At 32.8% G+C, this 18,555-nt stretch overlaps 1 protein-coding gene across 1 annotated transcript in view; it reads right to left on the reverse strand.

The window, feature by feature from the left end:
* Positions 1-8,287, reverse strand: part of LOC126824594 (probable E3 ubiquitin-protein ligase HECTD4) — a 69,155-nt gene extending 60,868 nt beyond the window's left edge. Inside the window, exons 1-7 of the mRNA XM_056102038.1 lie at positions 8,169-8,287; positions 4,451-5,126; positions 3,647-3,876; positions 3,140-3,251; positions 2,298-2,442; positions 1,554-1,721; positions 750-933 (exon numbers count right to left, since the gene is read on the reverse strand). Of these exons, the coding sequence (XP_055958013.1) occupies positions 750-933; positions 1,554-1,721; positions 2,298-2,442; positions 3,140-3,251; positions 3,647-3,876; positions 4,451-5,118 (1,507 nt within the window). The 5' untranslated portion in view covers positions 5,119-5,126; positions 8,169-8,287. The remainder of the gene's footprint in view (positions 1-749; positions 934-1,553; positions 1,722-2,297; positions 2,443-3,139; positions 3,252-3,646; positions 3,877-4,450; positions 5,127-8,168) is intronic.
* Between the last annotated feature and the right edge of the window lie 10,268 nt (positions 8,288-18,555).

Genomic DNA, 18,555 nt, shown 5'->3' on the forward strand with positions numbered 1-18,555 from the left:
AAGATATTTGTACTGTTAAACAGGGCCCTGGCTTTAGTCATATTTGCCTTACTTGATTGATTGGTAGTGAAAATTGACCAGCTGAAGAATTTAACCTGTCAGTCAATTTACCTGGTATAAAATCAGAATTTCAAAGAACTTAGAACACAATAAATACAGTTAAATTTATAGTTCCCTATTGTCTAGTCTTTTATAACTACATATTTATGTATACCATTCTATACCACCAATCAGGAGCTAATGTGGCTTCCATAATGTATCCACATTCTGTTCAAGTCAATCGTAGCAATGTTTGAAAATTGAGGTTTTAAAAAATATATGCTAGTTTTAGGGCATGTAAATTGATCGATTGGTATAGTTGATAGACAAGCCTGGAAAACAAAGCACCTGTGACAGACAATGACAGGCACAAATTCAGGCTTTGTCAGACACAATCCTTCTTGTGTCTGTCATTCTGGTGTTTATCATTTTGTTATGTACAAATTTGTCTGTTATCAATGTTTTTAACATTTTTAATATATGCGACACAAAGCTCAAAATGTCAGATACTAGTCCACTGGTGATTGACAGATTGTCAGGTACATCAGGTACATCTAAAATTATCATTTCCAGGCATGGTATACACTTTTCAGTTCTATTTCTTTTGCATTCTCTTATTAATTAAAACTGCCTTCACATATGTCAAATATTTACTGGTAATTAAACAGTTCCATGACAAAAAAAACACAAATGTTCTACAGAGGGCTTACCATCTTCTTTTCTGGTAGCTAACATTTCACCGCCTGTTAATGCTACAAGTGTTGCTGTTGAATTGGAGGTACGGAATGGCCGTGGACGGGTAAATATCGCCTCAGTGAGAGTTTTAGGATTATTATCATCTTTCTTTTGTAGTATAACTGATGGTTTGATGATATTTACACTCAAACTGTTATCCTAAAATAGTTACAAATTCATTATACCATAATAATAATAATAATAATAATTAATAATAATGTACATTTGTAATTGCTCTCACTCCTCCATCCATATGGCATGCTCTAAGCACATGGAAGATAATAGCTGATCCTGATAATATGTAATAAACAAATGAGTTTTGAGTTTGGATTTGAATATCTGACCTACACACTGACGCTGATTTACCAAACTGATCACTCCATACATGATCAAGTTTATTTACAACTGGACATGCACGCTTACTGTCTATTTATAGTCATATGAAATGGTGTATAACATACTACTGCACCAAATGGGCTAATGAAGATAGGTATTGCCATACCGTGTGCTATGAAGGAAATATTGAACAGAGAGAAGTACGGCCTACTCTTATTTCTTACGTGCATGCCAATGTGTTTTTCGTTCCTTGAAAGGCCCTCCATCCTGCACCACTGACAAGGGGGGACCACATCGGAAAAACCTGATGAACTTTCTCGACCAACACAGGGATTGAACACGGGACTTCCAGGTTAGCGAGCAAACGTCATACTCACAAAGCCACTGCGGCTCTCGTCTAAGAAACAGTTACATTGATCTAACAGTAAAGCTATCCGACTTACCTCTATACTGTATGTTTCTACATAAACATTGATTCCTTTAGCTGATTTATCAGCCATATTAACCTGACACCATATTAAATAGAAATACATCCCATCACTAACAAATCCTACAGTAACACATGGTTTACCCACTGAACACTTGTCTGGTTTTAAAACTGGTTTTATCATCTGAAAAATAAGGCTCAAGTGTTTTTTGCCATAAACATTGATAAATAGATGTATGGAAGATCCTCTTAGACACCTATGAGTGGCATTTAGCAATTGACACACATAATAAAGATAACAGTTACTAAGCGTATGGAAGATGTCCAGCTTCAAGACTTAAATAATTGCTTGATGAAAGTATTTCACAGTATTTAAACACGGCTTTAGCTTCAGCAAGTTTTGGTATTAAAGATGGCTACATCAATAGCATGTTTAGGCGAGAGAGAGAGAGAGAGGGAGAGATGGGGTTAACTGTCCACTCATCACAAACTAGGGCATTTTGAACATATGGTTCAATTTTATTTCAATAATTCGCTTGATCATAGGGGTCTTTATCAGTAGGAGGAAACTAGAGGACACAAAGAAAACCAATGAGGCTGGACAGGTGACCCTACCTCTTGTCACATACAAGCAGGGAATCAAAATCATGTCACTTGACAAAATGACAGACCTTATGATCTAAAGCACATGTGTTAAACCATTCAGACATCCACCCCCACCCCCCCCAGCAAGTTTATCAATATATAGTTATTGACTTACCTCTAAAGTATTTGTATCCATAAGAAGAGCTAGATTATTACTATGTTCATCCTGATCAAATGTTACAGGTCTATATAATAGTTTATTATCACCATATGCTATTCTACCTGGTCCTATTCTTAAATTACGACTGTACACATAACCTCTGAAACAAAAGGTAAATAGTTGTGCATGCTTATTACTTAGTTTTCTGTCATAGATATGAACTGGGGATGTAAACGGTTACATGGTTGAACATTCATGGCCCGATTACATGGTCTTTATTCATCTTTATAACATATCTGTCATTCAAAATTAGAAATCTTAGCTACAAAATTGTCTTCTTAAAATAAAGACAACAAACGCTACTTTTGACAAATCAGAGAGAGAGAGAAATAGGGATTAACATCCACTTGACACAAATCAGGTAATTTCGGGACTAACATATGGTTCAATTTAATTTCAATAATTCGCTTGCATGTAGGGGTCTTTAGCAATGGGAGGGAAAAGGAGGACCCAGAGAAAACCAAAGAGGTTGGACAGGCGACCTTACTCCTTGTCACTTACAACCAGGGAATCAAAACCATGCCAGTTGACTCAATGACAGACCTTATATGATACAGTGTGCACATGCTAACCATTCAGGCATCCAACCCCCACAACCCCTTTACAAATGGCTTGAAAACTTGCTGCCACAAATGAGTTACATAGAATTGACATTTTTACATGTATACTTTATGCTTTATAGTAGAAACAATACCTCAAACGGTAAAGCATTCCCTAATACTTCATGCAATGCAAGGAAAATTAAATCTTTGTCATCATATGTTTATTTTTTAAAAACAGAAACATTATATAGTTACCTTAGAGTTCCGTGCAGACCTGTACCAATTTTAGCTAAACCTTTACCAATCGTATTACTGGTATATAAATATTTACCATCAGTAGCTATACTTCTACCTATTTCACTCTCAACTGTAAATAAAAATAATAATGATTCTTTTTAAAAAATCTATGATATAAAGTTATACACAGGTCACAATTCTAAAGAATACAATTACGGTACTGTTCTAAGCCTATCTGTGTATCTGTGAAGACCTGTACAAAGTTGATGGTTTCCATTTTTTTTTTCTACATAGTCCCCTTCGATGCCACCCCCAAAAAAGTAATTCACAGCTGACATGACATCATAATTACTAGGAAAATGATGACCAGTTAGTTCCTTTTTCCTTTCACTTAAAATCTGCACAGACTTTGATTTAAGTGATTAACATTTCACCTTATGTAAGATACCTTATTTTGAAAAAAGGCATAAATTCTTTCACTTTCCTAAAACAAACAAATAAATTAAGTCCAAAACTCCAAGATACCTTTTTCTTTATCTTTGTCATCTTGGTCGGGAGGTTTTTCAGATATCACATTTAACATATCTTCAAAGCCCCAACTAACAGCATGTTTATTTCCTAGTAGAGTTGATGGCTGACCTATTCCACCTCTTGTATCTAATAATCCACTTAAAATATCTGCTACAGGTAATGTCTGTAAATCAGGTAACTGTTGAAGTAAATCTGCAGCATGAATAAAAGTATCAACATGGCCTCTGCAAAAAAAAAGAGAAAAACATTATAAAAGGAGTTATTCAGCTTTCAGTATATGTCTGAAACAAAATTGCTTTGATGAATGAAACAAAATTACTCTCAATATATGAATGGAACAAAATTATTCTTAATATATAATTGGCTTGCTTTCCTGGAGGTCATGTTCTATCCTGTGTTGCCTGAGAAAGTGCATCAGGATTTTCCTGCATGGTTCCCCTTTGTCAGTGGAGCTTACAAGGGACAGTGTATAGTCGATTGGATGGGACCATAAACCAAGGTCCTGTGTAAATACTGGGTGCACATAAAAGATCCTTTGAAATTAGGAATTTGAAATAAGAGTAGGTCGTAGTGCTGTTGTCCCTGCAAAGTTTTCTGCATAGCGCATGGTTTGACATATGCATATCTTCATTAACCCAGTCGGAGCAGAACAGTAGGACGTTAAACTCCATTTCATTTGAACTGCAATTTAGTGATTTTCATGCTAAGTTACATCAGACATAATTAGTATATGAATATATACTTGTTGATGTAAGATAATACATTAATTCATGAAGATATAAGATACTATGTTTATACCTTGCACAAGCCAAAGCTACAAGAGCTGAGGCAGCCTTTTCTCGTTGACACTTATCATCGACTTTAATCTGTTTATCTTTACTGTCTTCACCTAACCAATCACATAATAAACTTTCTAAACCCTTTAAACAATCGCCAGGTTCTTTAGAAAGACTGCATGGTTTACATTCTCTTAAACAATTCAATAACAACTCAGCTGTTACGCCACATAACTTCGGATCAATTCGACTTTGCGACTGCAGAAGAGGAAGCAAGAGTAATAAACCAATTCTTGTTGAAAATGATGCCTGCTCAGCTTCCTTCTTAAATAAATTCAAGGTCTCCTCTTGAAGGGAGAGCTGACTTAATTCTCTGCTGGGTGTTGCATCTTGGGTTAGTTCCTTGTATGCCGCCCAATAGCCACGTAGGGAATTTAGTCGGTATTCAATAAGCCGCTTGTATGCGCTGTTTTGTGTTCCACAAACTGTGAGAAGTTTTTCGGGTACATCATGGGTATCTGTTGTATCAAATCCACAAGATAGAATATCTGCATCTCCATCGGGACTAGCGTTAACATTAGTTGGTAATTCAACAAGGTCTGTTACTCTCAGCAGGCCATCATGTAAAAACAATGTTTCTTCTGTTACAGAGAACCACAAATGTTGGTTTTCATTGCTGGATGATGCCATTGTTAGATCTGAAATACCAATGGTCATTAATTTGAAGAACAACATTCTGATAATAGTTGGTTGCATATATTTCAATTTCACCTTGTTTGGGTTGCATTTCATGACAAATTATTTCATTTTACAATCAGAATACTTCAAAAACAGGTAGTTATGCCCTTTGATTACTGAAGGTTCTCCGATATCACATGTCCATTTAACAAGCCAACAGTGAGTCTGATGTTCCCCGCCGAAATCCCAAAATAAATAGATGACACATATTAATTAATCGTACATTTTTTTTTTCAAAAGTATCAAGCAATCAAACTATACACTAAGTTTCATCACTCTCTATCAGATAGAATCAAGATTATCTTGTCCCAAAGCATCGACCAATGAAAATGATTAGCCCTGCTGAGTTTTAGCTCGAAATGTTAATCATTGAACTCAGTCAAGACTCAAGACATTCACCTAATGAACATCTACATCAAGTTTAAACATTCTACCTCAATTAAAAGCAGAGTTGTCATGTTCCAAAGTCTTGACCAATCAAATTGCTTATCGCTCCTTAGCCTAAGCAGAAAATTCGCACCATCGAACTTTGTCAAGGTAATGATATAATGAATCTATATTCGAAGTTTCATCGCTCTAACTTTGTTATAACTAAAGTAATCGTGCCCCAAAGCATACAACAATTAGATTGCTTATCTCTCCTTACCGTAAGCAGACAATGTTCATCATCAAACTCCATCAAGCCATTCAAGGCATTCACCTAATAAACGCCTACATGAAGTTTAAACATTCTAACTCAATTAGAAGGAGAGTTATGGTGTTCCAAAGTCTCAACCAATCAAATTGCTTATCGCTCTGCTTACCCTCCACAGAAAATGTTCATTATCGAACTTAGTCAAGGCATTGATGTAATAAAGCTATACACCAAGTGTCCTCATTTTCACTTAATTAGAACTAAAGTTATCGTGTCCCAAAGCATCAACCAATCAAATTGCTTATCTCTGCTTACCCTAAGCAGAATATGCTCAACTTCGAACTCCATCAAGGTATTGACCTAATAAACACCTACACCAAGTTTGAACATACTTGCTCAAATAGAAAGAGAGTTATTGTGTCCCAAAAAGTGTGACGGAGAGACAGACGGACAGACAGACGAACCCATTTTAATAGTCCCCTGCTTTCTTGGAAAGGCAGGAGACAAAAATAAGTTTTTCTAATATGTACATCAGTTTTCAAAGGTAACTTTTCTTTGAATAAGCTTATTGGAAGTAAATATACAAAGCTTAAGCTAAAGTATTGATTTGTGTTAATTCAATAAGTAAGGCTGTGTATTGTGCCCAAAAATCGTATTGCAATATATGGCAGTATCGTAATACTTCGATATAGTCAGAGTTTATCACAGTTTTATTTTGAATAGCTTTATTGTTGTTACGACTTTGGTCTTGTCTTTGGACACTTATTGTAGTGCAAAGCCTATAATATGACTGATTATGTGAATACACATTTCAGTTTATTTGTTTTTACGACATTGCTCTTGTCTTTGGACACTTATTGTTTACTGCAAAGCCTACATAACTGATTCTATGATCAAGTACTGGGTGAATATAAAACGAAAGTAGAAATGTATCGATACAGTGTATCGCGAACGATCTTATTGCAATGTATCGATATAGCAATATTTTCTGACAGCAATACATGTATATCGATAAGTGATGGGGTAAGCTCATATAACATACCGAATTAAACCGTTTTTTTTAAAGATTAAACCCTTTATGGTGCATTCGTTATCGGTTGTAACCATCACATGCATGTACATCACTGGTCGAGTTGATAACAAAGTAACCAAAGACAACTCGGACCAAGACCAGTCGACAAAGTGATAGATCACTCGGACCAAACAAAAAGATTACTCGGACGGCGGACCATACAATGATATGTGACCTTACGGTATTGAATAAGTAATACTTTAAAGGAGCTAAATCGCTAATATTTGGGACCTAGAAATTGACAAAAATGGGTCGCAACGCATATAATAATGTAATATGAATGTATATAAACTGATTTACATTCAATCGTTTCTGTTTTTACTGTAATTTCTAATCAGTTATGTTCGGCGAAATACACCAGATGTCTCATGTGAATGGCAATCTTTAGCGTCTGGTTTTTCCAGTCTACATCGATGGTATTTATTGCGCATGCTCTCCAGATAAGAATATAGCGTCACCATTTGACATGACTTGTGGAATATGTCTAGCCCTGTTCTTTGTGTCCCTTGTTCCAAATGGCGCTGAAACGCATTATGGTACACGATTCGTGTACCAATGGTAAAATGTTTATTTTGTCTTGAATATTGGATATCAGAAGCCCATCTTTTCCAGGTAAGACCACAACACCAATGCTGATTTAAATTGCAAAACAGTTCGTGTTTTCAATGTCGAAGATTTTGGATGATATTGAGTTACGGACTTAGCTACTTTATGTTATATTTTATGTGGGTGCCATTTTGGGTTCTGAGAAGTGGTAATGAGCATTAACAATCTACTAAATAAACTTTGGATGTATGGGAAAAAGAATGTGATGTGTTTTTACTGGTCTTGCGGAATCAGACAACCAGTTATACGTAGTTTCAATTCACACTCTGGTCATTCATGAGCAAACATACCATTATATTATGTCTTGAATCTAGTTCCTGAATTTAGGTTATTTCTAAAAATAGGCCTACGACCACAGCAAATAAAGATTAACCAACCTATTGGGTAATTAATTAACCATGCATTTTCCATTCGTCTATTTCTAACTAAAAGATCCGTACACGATGTGCTCTCTAAATAGTAACCTAGTTCTAGTTATAACTTCCGCGGAAATGACAAAGGCAAAAGGCATTTATAAGATTTCAAACGGGAATTACCGATTTTTACTTTCCTTTCAGTTTCATCACATAGTAATAGTAGACTAGGCCTATACGAAAAGATTTCGTAAACAAATCCAAGTGACCTTCACGTAAAGCTGTTGTCAGCTTTCAAATTCTAAAATACGAATGCAATATTTTGAGCATAACCTACCCAGTAATTGTTTACCACCATTAAACCTCTAAATCCTCCGATAATCATGTCTATTATTGCAGAATATAAATTTGTCTAATCACTGTCTGACAGAACTGCGTCCTGCACCGCCATCTTGTATAAACTGCATTCGTCGCTAGTTAAAAATAGAAACTGTTTCACTTTGTCCGTAAACGAACAGGTTCACGAAGCATGCGTACTCCAACAGCAACGGAAAACAGGTTACTATTTCTGTAAAATGTTGCTATTTTTCACCTATATTTCGAAGGAAAGTTGATGTTAAAGGAATTTAAAGGATAGAAAGAATATGAAAATAGGGTTACTTTGGCAAAATGAGTTATTCCCCTTGGCACACTAAAATTAAAGTAGCTAAGTCTCTAATTCAATATCATCCAAAATCTTCGACATTGAAAACACGAATTATTTGTCAAATTAAATTAACATTGATGTGATCTTACCAGGAAAAGATGGGCTTCTGATATCCAATATTTAAGACAAAATAAACATTTTACCATTGGTACACGAATCATGTACCATAATGCGTTTCTTCAGGCCCATTCTAACAAGGGACTCGAAGAACGAGGCTAGACATTCAAAAAGTCATGTCAAACGGTGACGGCATATTCATATCGGGAGAGTATGCACAATAAATACAATGTAGACTAGAATAACCAGACGCTAGAAATTTTCATTCGATTAAACTTCTTACATATTTCGCTGAACTTAACTGATTTGAAATTAGAGTAAAAATGGAAACGATTGAATGTAAATCAGTTTATATATATTCTATGCGTTACGACCCATTTGTGTCAATTTCTAGGTCCAAAATATTAGCGATTTAGCTCCTTTAAGTTCTCCCACCCATAGAGTTTGATACAGTGAGAAGCTTGTAGATTCTTTTCATGAAAGTAGCTAAATCTCTAACTCAAAATCATCCAAAGTCTTCGACAATGAAAACACGATTTATTTGTCAATCTAAATCAACATTGATGTTGTGATCTTACCGGGAAAAGATGGGCTTCTGATATCCAATATTTAAGACAAAATAAACTTTTAACTGTTGGTACACGATTCATGTACCATAATTCGTGTTGGCGCCATTTGTAACAAGGGACTCAAAGAACGAGGCTAGACATATTCCACAAGTCATATTATTATCTGGAGAGCATGCCCAATAAATACTATCTGTGTAAACTGGAATAGCCAGACGCTAGAGATTGCCATTTGATTGAGACTTCTGCCGTATTTCGCTGAACACAACTGATTAGAAATTACAGTAAAAACAGAAACAACTGAATGTAAATCAGTTGATGTATGTTCATATTACATTATTATATGCATTGCGGCACATTTGTGTCAATTTCTAGGTCCAAAATGTTAGCGATTTAGCCCCTTTAAAGTAGCTAAGTCTCTAACTCAGTTTCATCGAAATTCTTTGGCCTTGAAAACACGAATTATTTAACAATTTAAATCAACATTGATGTTGTGATATAGGCTTCTGATATCCAATATTTAAGACAAAATAAACATTTTACCATAATACCTTTCAGCGCCATTTGTATCAAGGGATTCGAGAACGAGGCTAGACATATTCCACACATCATGTCAAACGGTGACGTCATATTCTTATCTGGAGATCAAGCCCAATAAATACTATCGGTTTAGACTAGAATAACCAGACGCTATAGAGATTGCCATTCGATTGAGACTTCTGGTGTATTTCACTGAACATAACTGATTAGAAATTACAGTAAAAACTGAAATGATTGAATGTAAATCAGTTTAAATACATTCATATTACATTATTATATTCATTGCGACCCATTTGTTTCAATTTCTAGGTCCCAAATATTAGCGATTTACCTCCTTTAAAATCCACAAATTTTAACAAATAATCTCTCTTCAGTGAGTAGCATATCGTCGGTGAAGTGTCAAAAGGGTGTATCTAAGAATTTCTAAAGATTAAGAAATAGAACCTTTTGCAATTCAAAATTTCCACAAATCAAGATACAACATTTGGACACATGATACCCAAAACAATTCTAATTGGCGTAAAGATAGACAGAAATGTGCATATTATTTGGGAGAGTTTAAAAATGCAAAAAAGTGTATTTGACTAATTTCCCGAGATACACCCTTTTGACACTTCACTGACGATATATGCTTACTGAGGCCTTGTAAATATTTCTGCCTTCAGTGCTGCAAATAGGTTGCCATTGGATCTTATGGGACCCGATCAGCAAAATCAATAGCCTGCCCAACCACAATTTTACCCTGCCTGTTATGAAACTGCACGGAGATTCATCAATACACACATATTTACCTCTATGTGCATAACTGATGACATCAATCAGAAATTCAAAATGCCACAACATTCAACTGCTTTGTCCTGAAAGTGTTGTGGTAATGCTTTGAGAATTAATGTTTCTATCAAGTAACTCCCAGTTCATGAAGAAAAAAAGACTCTTTAATTAAAATAATGATATATTTTTATTTATAATATGGTTATTGAATATTTTGAAGCCACACTCATTCTATATAACATAATAAACTAGTCTCTCTCTTTCTCTCTCTCATATATTTAAAACATTTTACCACATTTCAACAAAAAAAATACTTTAAAAATCATTTTAATTCATAATCAACATATATAGCACAATATATTTTCAAACAGCCTGCACATTTCTTGTTTTTAGTCTGTGAATAATTAAAGTTAATTTGATGAATAATAATCTTTTAAATTATGTGCAAAGAGAGTTACCCATGAAACTGCTTTGGTTAGTATGGTAAAGACATTCTTTTACAGAAAATTTGAAATGTTTGAATGTTTATTTCCCGAACATTTATTGGGATAGTTACCCAAGGAATTAACCATTAATTATAAATTTGATGTAACGTAGATAACTCTAATGGTGTATTTGCTTGCCACACGACCCTAAAGGTTGTACATAGTTTTTTGATGCTTTAAAGATGCAATGAAATAATAATCAAACTTGATGATAAGACATCAACCAAGGTACACGTTCAATTTCATTTCATAGGAGACTGAGGATCAGTTAAATGGTCTAGTGCTGAAAAAAGCATAACTTACTGTTGCACAATGAATGGGAGTTATTTTTGTGAAACACCTATACATTGTAGATTTAGTTGAATGGACTGACAAGTGAACCCGCCTTTGTACCCAACAATGTTTTAATAAAAAGCAGTGATAGCTGGTCATTTTTAAATTTATAATAAAACATTTCAATAAAACAGATCTCGTCTGTGAATCTGGTGACCCGTCAAAATGTTCCTTAGACTGGCTGCCTGGCTCTGATTGTTATACAATATTTGTTGTGTTTTGCATACCATACAATTAAATCTAAAGTGGTTAGTGTTTCACAGAAACACCTTTCATCTATGAACAGTAACTTGAATCAAGGTAATATAACAAAGGCAAAGAAAATAGAATATTAACAAACAACAGGAGAAGTGGGCAGTTATATTAAGTAATCGTATATCAGCAGTGCGAGAAATTTACATATGAGTATTAAAACTAAATAAGTTATAGTAGTAGTAAGATAACATTAATATTTGTAGATTACATTAATATTTATGTTAAAACAAGTGTTTTTAATATTATAAAAGCATCATATAATAGAAATTTCCTTTAGTTTGGATGTTTTTTCAACATTACATAATTGCAGGCTTATCTTTAAATTAGAACCTTAGAAGCTGAAAGCAAGATAAATCTAGTCAGCTTGAAGACAGATCTGACTAAGAAGAAACTTTTTAATATATGTATGAAGTTGTCGGCGATATTACTACAGTGAAATTGGACGTTAAATAAAGCTATTTCATGTTAGAATGAGTATTCCTCTAGAATGTATCGTATTTAGAATCAAATATTATAAAAACTCTAGGTGGGATATAACATTTATATACAAACAAAAAAAACAAAAAAAATGATTAATAAAAGATGAAATTCTACAAAAGACTAGATTATATCCGATTAAAATCTTTGTCAATTTTAAATATACATACATATATGCAATGAAGATTAGAAAAAATCATTTTAATGGTAAGATATTCATCTTTTGTTTGCTCTAAAGTATGTGTGAAAATTTGGATTTTGACCCCGAAAGTTTCTGATCGTCATCAGTCCAAAAATGGTTCAATTCCGTTCAGTACCCAGTATATACAAATATGTGATAAACTGAAAATTTGTCAACATTTTGCATCTTCTACATATGGTCAAAACAAGCCAGGGTCATCTATAATCTTTGCTAAATTTTTCTGGGTCTCTTTTTAAACCCATTTTGAATCCATGTCTGGAGATAATCTACAGTTGATATCTTGACTTTCTTTTTCTAATTAAATACTAATTAATCAATTTGAGTACATTTTAGCGTGGATTCAGTCGTGAAAAATTTGATGTTGTTCAAAAGATGTAAATTACGAACAATGGCTTTACTGTAGCCTTTGTACTTTCACTAATTCTTCACATCAGAATTCAGGCGAGTTTGTAAATATTTATAAGTAATCACCAATGTTTTTACCTAACTCCTCTAAACTGTCTTCTAACAAAAAATGATACAAATGTGTATGCGAATCAAAGACTACTTTCACAGACTACAAATGAGGGAGTGCTTTATCCCATAAAAAATTAAAGACAGACATTTACAAAATCTCTCTTGAGTTATGGCTATTGTTGAATTGTTGGAAGCAACAGTCAGAAACAGCAAACTGACGTTATTCAAAATAATTTTTGTTGTTTAGAAAATATGAAAATAAAAGAAGACGACCACAACTGGAATGTAATATTTTGGTCCCTTTTTTTTTTATTTATTAAAACCCGCTAATTTATAAGACTTATATGGAATAATGATATGAAGTTAATAACAGTCCCACAGTATTAACCTGAGTTTTATCTCAACAGAGAAGATAGGTGAAACTCATTAAGTATTAAATTCAATAAAGATTTATTATGTAAGAACTAAATGACTCTAGTGTAGGTCTGTTTTCCGGCTTCATTTAGACATTTATTCACATGACATGCCCATAATCAACTCTTTAGACCACACCCGCGCCATTTAATAATTTAATGTTAAAATGGATAATCAAGACTTTGGTTATTATCATAGCAATCCAGATTATTTAAAGTTACAATTTCATATTTTTAAGTTATATTTTTAAAATGTATTAAAATAAAGCCCTAAAATAGATGGTATCTATAAACAGTCCTACCTTGTTAAAGAATAATCCTATAATTCACTATTGCCAGTTGAGAGATTGGCAAAAATATCATTTTCAACTACAAATTCAAACGTTTGAAGATAGCTATTCCATGGTGGAGAATAGGAAAACAAGGGGGGTAATTCGGAGGTAATTGTGTTATTATTTCCGGTGTGAAGATTTTTAAGTGTGAGAAAGATAACCTATGATCATATAATAGTGAGTTGATAACCTATTGAGCAAAAGACATAGAAATAACTATGTTTTGACTTTCTTAGAAAATATGAAATTGTAACTTTAAACCTATATCTCATCAAAGCTTTAAACACTTATAACCTCACTCTGAATAAAGTAATTTGTCTTAAATTTTCAATATATTCATATTTTCTATTTTGGAACTAATATAGCAAGAACGGACAGCTGTTTATTTAAATCTTACATAATGTATCTTTAAGGATATATTTTGCATTTTAGTTCCAAATATATTCATTCATGATTATAAAACTGCCAACAAGAAAACAAATGGAGTTTGCTTTGTTGCGTATTTTTTCATATGGTTAACATCAAATATTTTAAGATGAATCTTGGTCAGCACTATTTGCATTAATAAACTCAATGTACAATAATTTCACACGTTACAGCATCCGTAAGAGAGTAATAATAATTTGATATGATATTGTAATTACACAACCATAGTATGATAAATATTTCATATAAATAATACAATGCTGGCAAAGACATGCAGAAATTTCAAAGATTAAGCGTTAAGAGTAAACAAAATAATTCCTCCCTACCAGCACCATAGTATTTGAATAAAGATTTATCTTTGAAATGAGTTTTATACACAAGGCACATGAAGCATACCTGATTAATATATAATATACAGTGTTTATATACTTCTGTAGATTTTAATATCAAGCTATAATTTAAAATTCACTGATCGTCATTTGAAGCATTCTGAATCCCTTAACAACTACATTAAAGTGAAAAAAAAAACAACTCAATTTATATGGAAAACAATCACTGGTTTGTTCCCATATAAAATAAACCCAATAGTTCTGTGGATAACAATAACTATGTTTATACAATGATTCTCTTGTCGTTTTCAAACACATATATATAGTTTCAAAGCACATCATTGTCGAAATGTTGTTTTTTATTGTTCTCAATCAGTAAACTCCACTCAAGGATTATAGTGGCATTTAGCGATTGAGCACATTAAAAAAACACAACACAATTTTTTTTGCGCTTGAAAATGATAAGTGAATACTTGTCGAAACGTGCTATATGTCTATAAAAGAGTGATTGTTTTTCAAATAAATTGTGTTGTGTTTTTTAAGTATAAGAATGTTGTGACAGTTTGATATCTAAAAGGAATATCTGTCCAAAACTGGTTCAATTCAGTTCCGTATTTACAAAGATTTGATGACTTTTGCAAAATTCAGCATCCTATGCAGATGATACAAACTAGTCATCACCTCTTGTAAGGTAAAATATTTTGATGGGACTCTTATTAATCCAGCTTAATTCAAGCCAAGAGATTATCTGACATTGATATTTTTGTTTGTTTTCTTAATTAAGTGTTTAATAATCAATTTTAATACATTGTAGCATGGATTAAGCCGTGCAAAATTAAATATTGTCCGAATAATTCAAATGACGATCAGCGGCTTTCAAGCATTGTTATTGTGATTAATAAAACTTCATTCTCAAAACACTGACACTGAATACTTTAAAGACTTTAATTAAAAAAATAATCATATCAAAATCTCGTGCTGTAATAGTGGTCTACATCCTATTTCAAAGCTTTGTATGTTTTATACCTTTAGCAAAATAAAATATCTTTCATAATTTGAAAGGTCTTGCAAAACAAGCGTTGTATAATAAAATGTAAGTAAACTAAACCATTCGAGCATGCTATACTGTGCTATTCATCATACATATTCAAGGAATCTGTTTGTCATATTTAAAGGTACATTGCAACATAGAAATAAAATCGTTTTGTTTCTGTATTTATTTATTTTTTTGCATAATTTCCCCATTTTATTTTAAAACAAAAATAACATATGCAGCTAACAAAATGCATGTTTATGGCATTCTGCATTTCATAATATATATTTCATAATAACAAATCAACACATTATAACACAATATAATATAAATAAAATACTTTTCTCTTTCATCCAATCACAATAATTGTCTTATATCTTTAAAATTCATGGGAAGGAAATAAATAATTATATACAGATTTGTTTAGCTATTGTTAAAATTTTAATACAATATTTACATTATTTAACCTTAAAATAAGTCTTTGTTTTTGATTAAAATATATATCTATTTGGGTTGTTTAATATGAAAATTTTCACATGCAGCCACCACACTAAGGATTGTAGAGATTTGGGAATTTATTCACAAAACGTTTAACTAAAATATTTCAAGAATGCTGCCTTTTCATTGGCTAAAGGATAATGTTTGCACAAGAATTGTAATTATCAGCCAATAAAAAGGCTGAATTCTTTAAATATTCTAGTTTAAGATTTCTTGAATAAGAGCCCTGTTTGGGTATATGATGTTAAGTATTCAAGATAATTTTGATTTTTTTGCCTGGTGACATTTTTTTTTATAAGTTTTTATAACACAGTTTTAATCATCAGAAAAGATTCATTTTTTTACTTTTCTTTGTGTTAATGATAAGCATTAATAAATACGAAATATTATTAAATCATAAATTTCTCCATTTCATCATTAATAAAATCACTTTAACGAAATTTAGTCAGGTCAAAGTTTAAATTTATTTCTACATAATAAGCTTTATCTATTAGCTGATTTGTTTTTCTTAATTTGTGTTTGCCTCTTTTAGTATGTGTAACAGCAATAAGCTTCTGAAAAAAGCAGACTCCATCTAAACATTTAAAAGTCAGCCCAAAATCGTTTCACCTTTGTCTGCGATATTACCTGGTGGAAGCAGACATTAAATAAAACTATTTCACATACGCACACGATTCAACTTTATTTTTTTTGTTATTTTTGTTCCAGAGATGGAACAGCCCTATCAAAAAAATCTGCTCCCTAAATTTATAATCCATTCTGAAAAGTCTTAACTGTGTTTCTATCAAGCAAAACAAACTGACCATGAGTTATATCAAATTTAAGCTACGATTAAATGATTATACAGATAAATATTAAATATTGGATAGTATTATTGTGTTAATATACAATAATTCCATTCTGTTAAAGTCATCATTTCTTTAATGCCATTTCATTTATAAAAGACGCTTATTCTTGTATGGGCCTTATTCCGGGAAAAACCAAAATTGCAATCATTTGAATACGTAATTTACTCTTTAATTTTTATGAATAAACCTAAACTAAACAAAAAATAAATTCGATATCATAATTTGATTCATTTTCTGTGCTTAAATGTTAAAATTCGGGTGAAAAGAAGTGTTGTCAAGCAATGAACCATACACCCCAGCAGGTACATTGTTCAAGCAGTCCATAGAGGCCGTCATGTTTTTTTACTCTTTTGTAGGTAGTGAGGGCATTTACAAGACATTAAAATCTGACCCTACACTGTGTTTTAATTTCAGCATGTGACCTCATTTCAATGTGTGCAGATAGAAATGAGATCAAGGGTCATAACTCTGACAGTAATTATTGAAAATAAACACTGTGCATACATTTCAAGTGAATTGGATGATCACTTTGGCCTAAATAAAGTGTCCACAAGTAACTGTGGATGATGAAAGACTGACGACGGAAGGAGGTGTCAAAAATATACAATCACATTTCAACATAGGCGTATAAAACTGAGAATCAATGTTAGAGTTTCCTGGGATTTAGGCCCCCTGAATGCTGTCTTTAAGAGGAATGTTTTCTTCTTCTGTGCTACGTTTTCTGTTTCTTTGTATCTTTTTTCTTTCCCTTTCCTTTTTCCTTAGCGGATCGTCGTTTTGATAACTGTTTTTGATGTTCTTTCTCCATATCTCTTTCACTTATACTCAACCGTAATATCTACAAAATAATGTGATGATCTATATACGTATTCTAGTTATAAATAGGAAGCTGTGTAAGGCACTGGCCCACTAACCGGGGGGCCCAGTTTCTATCTTGGTGGTGCAGGACAAAGGGCCTCACAAGGAACAGATATAGTTATTCAGATGGTACAAAAAAAACTGAAGTCCCATGTGCACATTGCAGAAGCCTTGATACAAGGACCTTGAGAGTTGCAATTCAATATAAGAATAGGCTGAGCACCAATATCCACATAGCACACTGTATGGTGTTTGCCGTCTTCATTACCTCTATTTCATTTATGTTTTAAACAAAATACAAGATTTATGATTATTTATTTTTTATATGAATTCCAATCAATAGTTTCAGTAAAACAAGGAGATAAAATTAAAACTAGTTATTATATTTCCTGAGAGTAAAAATTGACTAACAGATACATCACTACTATTACTGTATCAGCTAGTTAAGTACCTGTTTTCCATAAGTATGTTTCATAATTTATTACTCTACTCTGTTACTAAATGCCACTAAAAGATCATATATATCAGTGTTTGGTGATTTAAGAGTTATTATTGAAATAGTATCTGCTTTAATAGTCTTCTCAATGGGTTTAGTAATCACAGATAAAGTATACTTGGGTATTAATATGTCATAGGCATGGAATGGAGCTTAATGTCTCACTTAATCTGAGACTAACATATGGTCACATAATATACTAGAGAGAACAATTTCCCCAGGACCATAGCATTTCTCCTATTTTTTTTTTAACAAATTCTAACTTGCACATAGGGGTCTTTAACATTGGGAGTAAACCGAAGGACCCGTACAGAAAACCCATGCAGCTGGACAGGCGACCCTATTCCTAGTCACAGGTAATCAAAACCATGCCCCTTGATTAAATGATCTTATAATCTAAAGCTCACTTAAATAATTCATCCCCTTCCCAACCTACACACACATACACTCAAGATAGAGAGAGAGAAATGGGGTTTAACGCCCACTTGACACAAATTGGTAATTTCAGGACTAACATATGGCTTCAATTTTATTATTAAACTGTAATAAATAGAATACAAGTTTCTTTACCTCTCTTACTACATATTCTTCTTCAAGTTCTTCTGGAGATATATTTCGTAATTTTTCTATTGTTTCATACAGA

The sequence above is a fragment of the Patella vulgata genome, chromosome 6 (genome assembly GCF_932274485.2).
Source record: "Patella vulgata chromosome 6, xgPatVulg1.2, whole genome shotgun sequence".
NCBI classification, from domain to species: Eukaryota; Metazoa; Mollusca; class Gastropoda; family Patellidae; genus Patella; species Patella vulgata.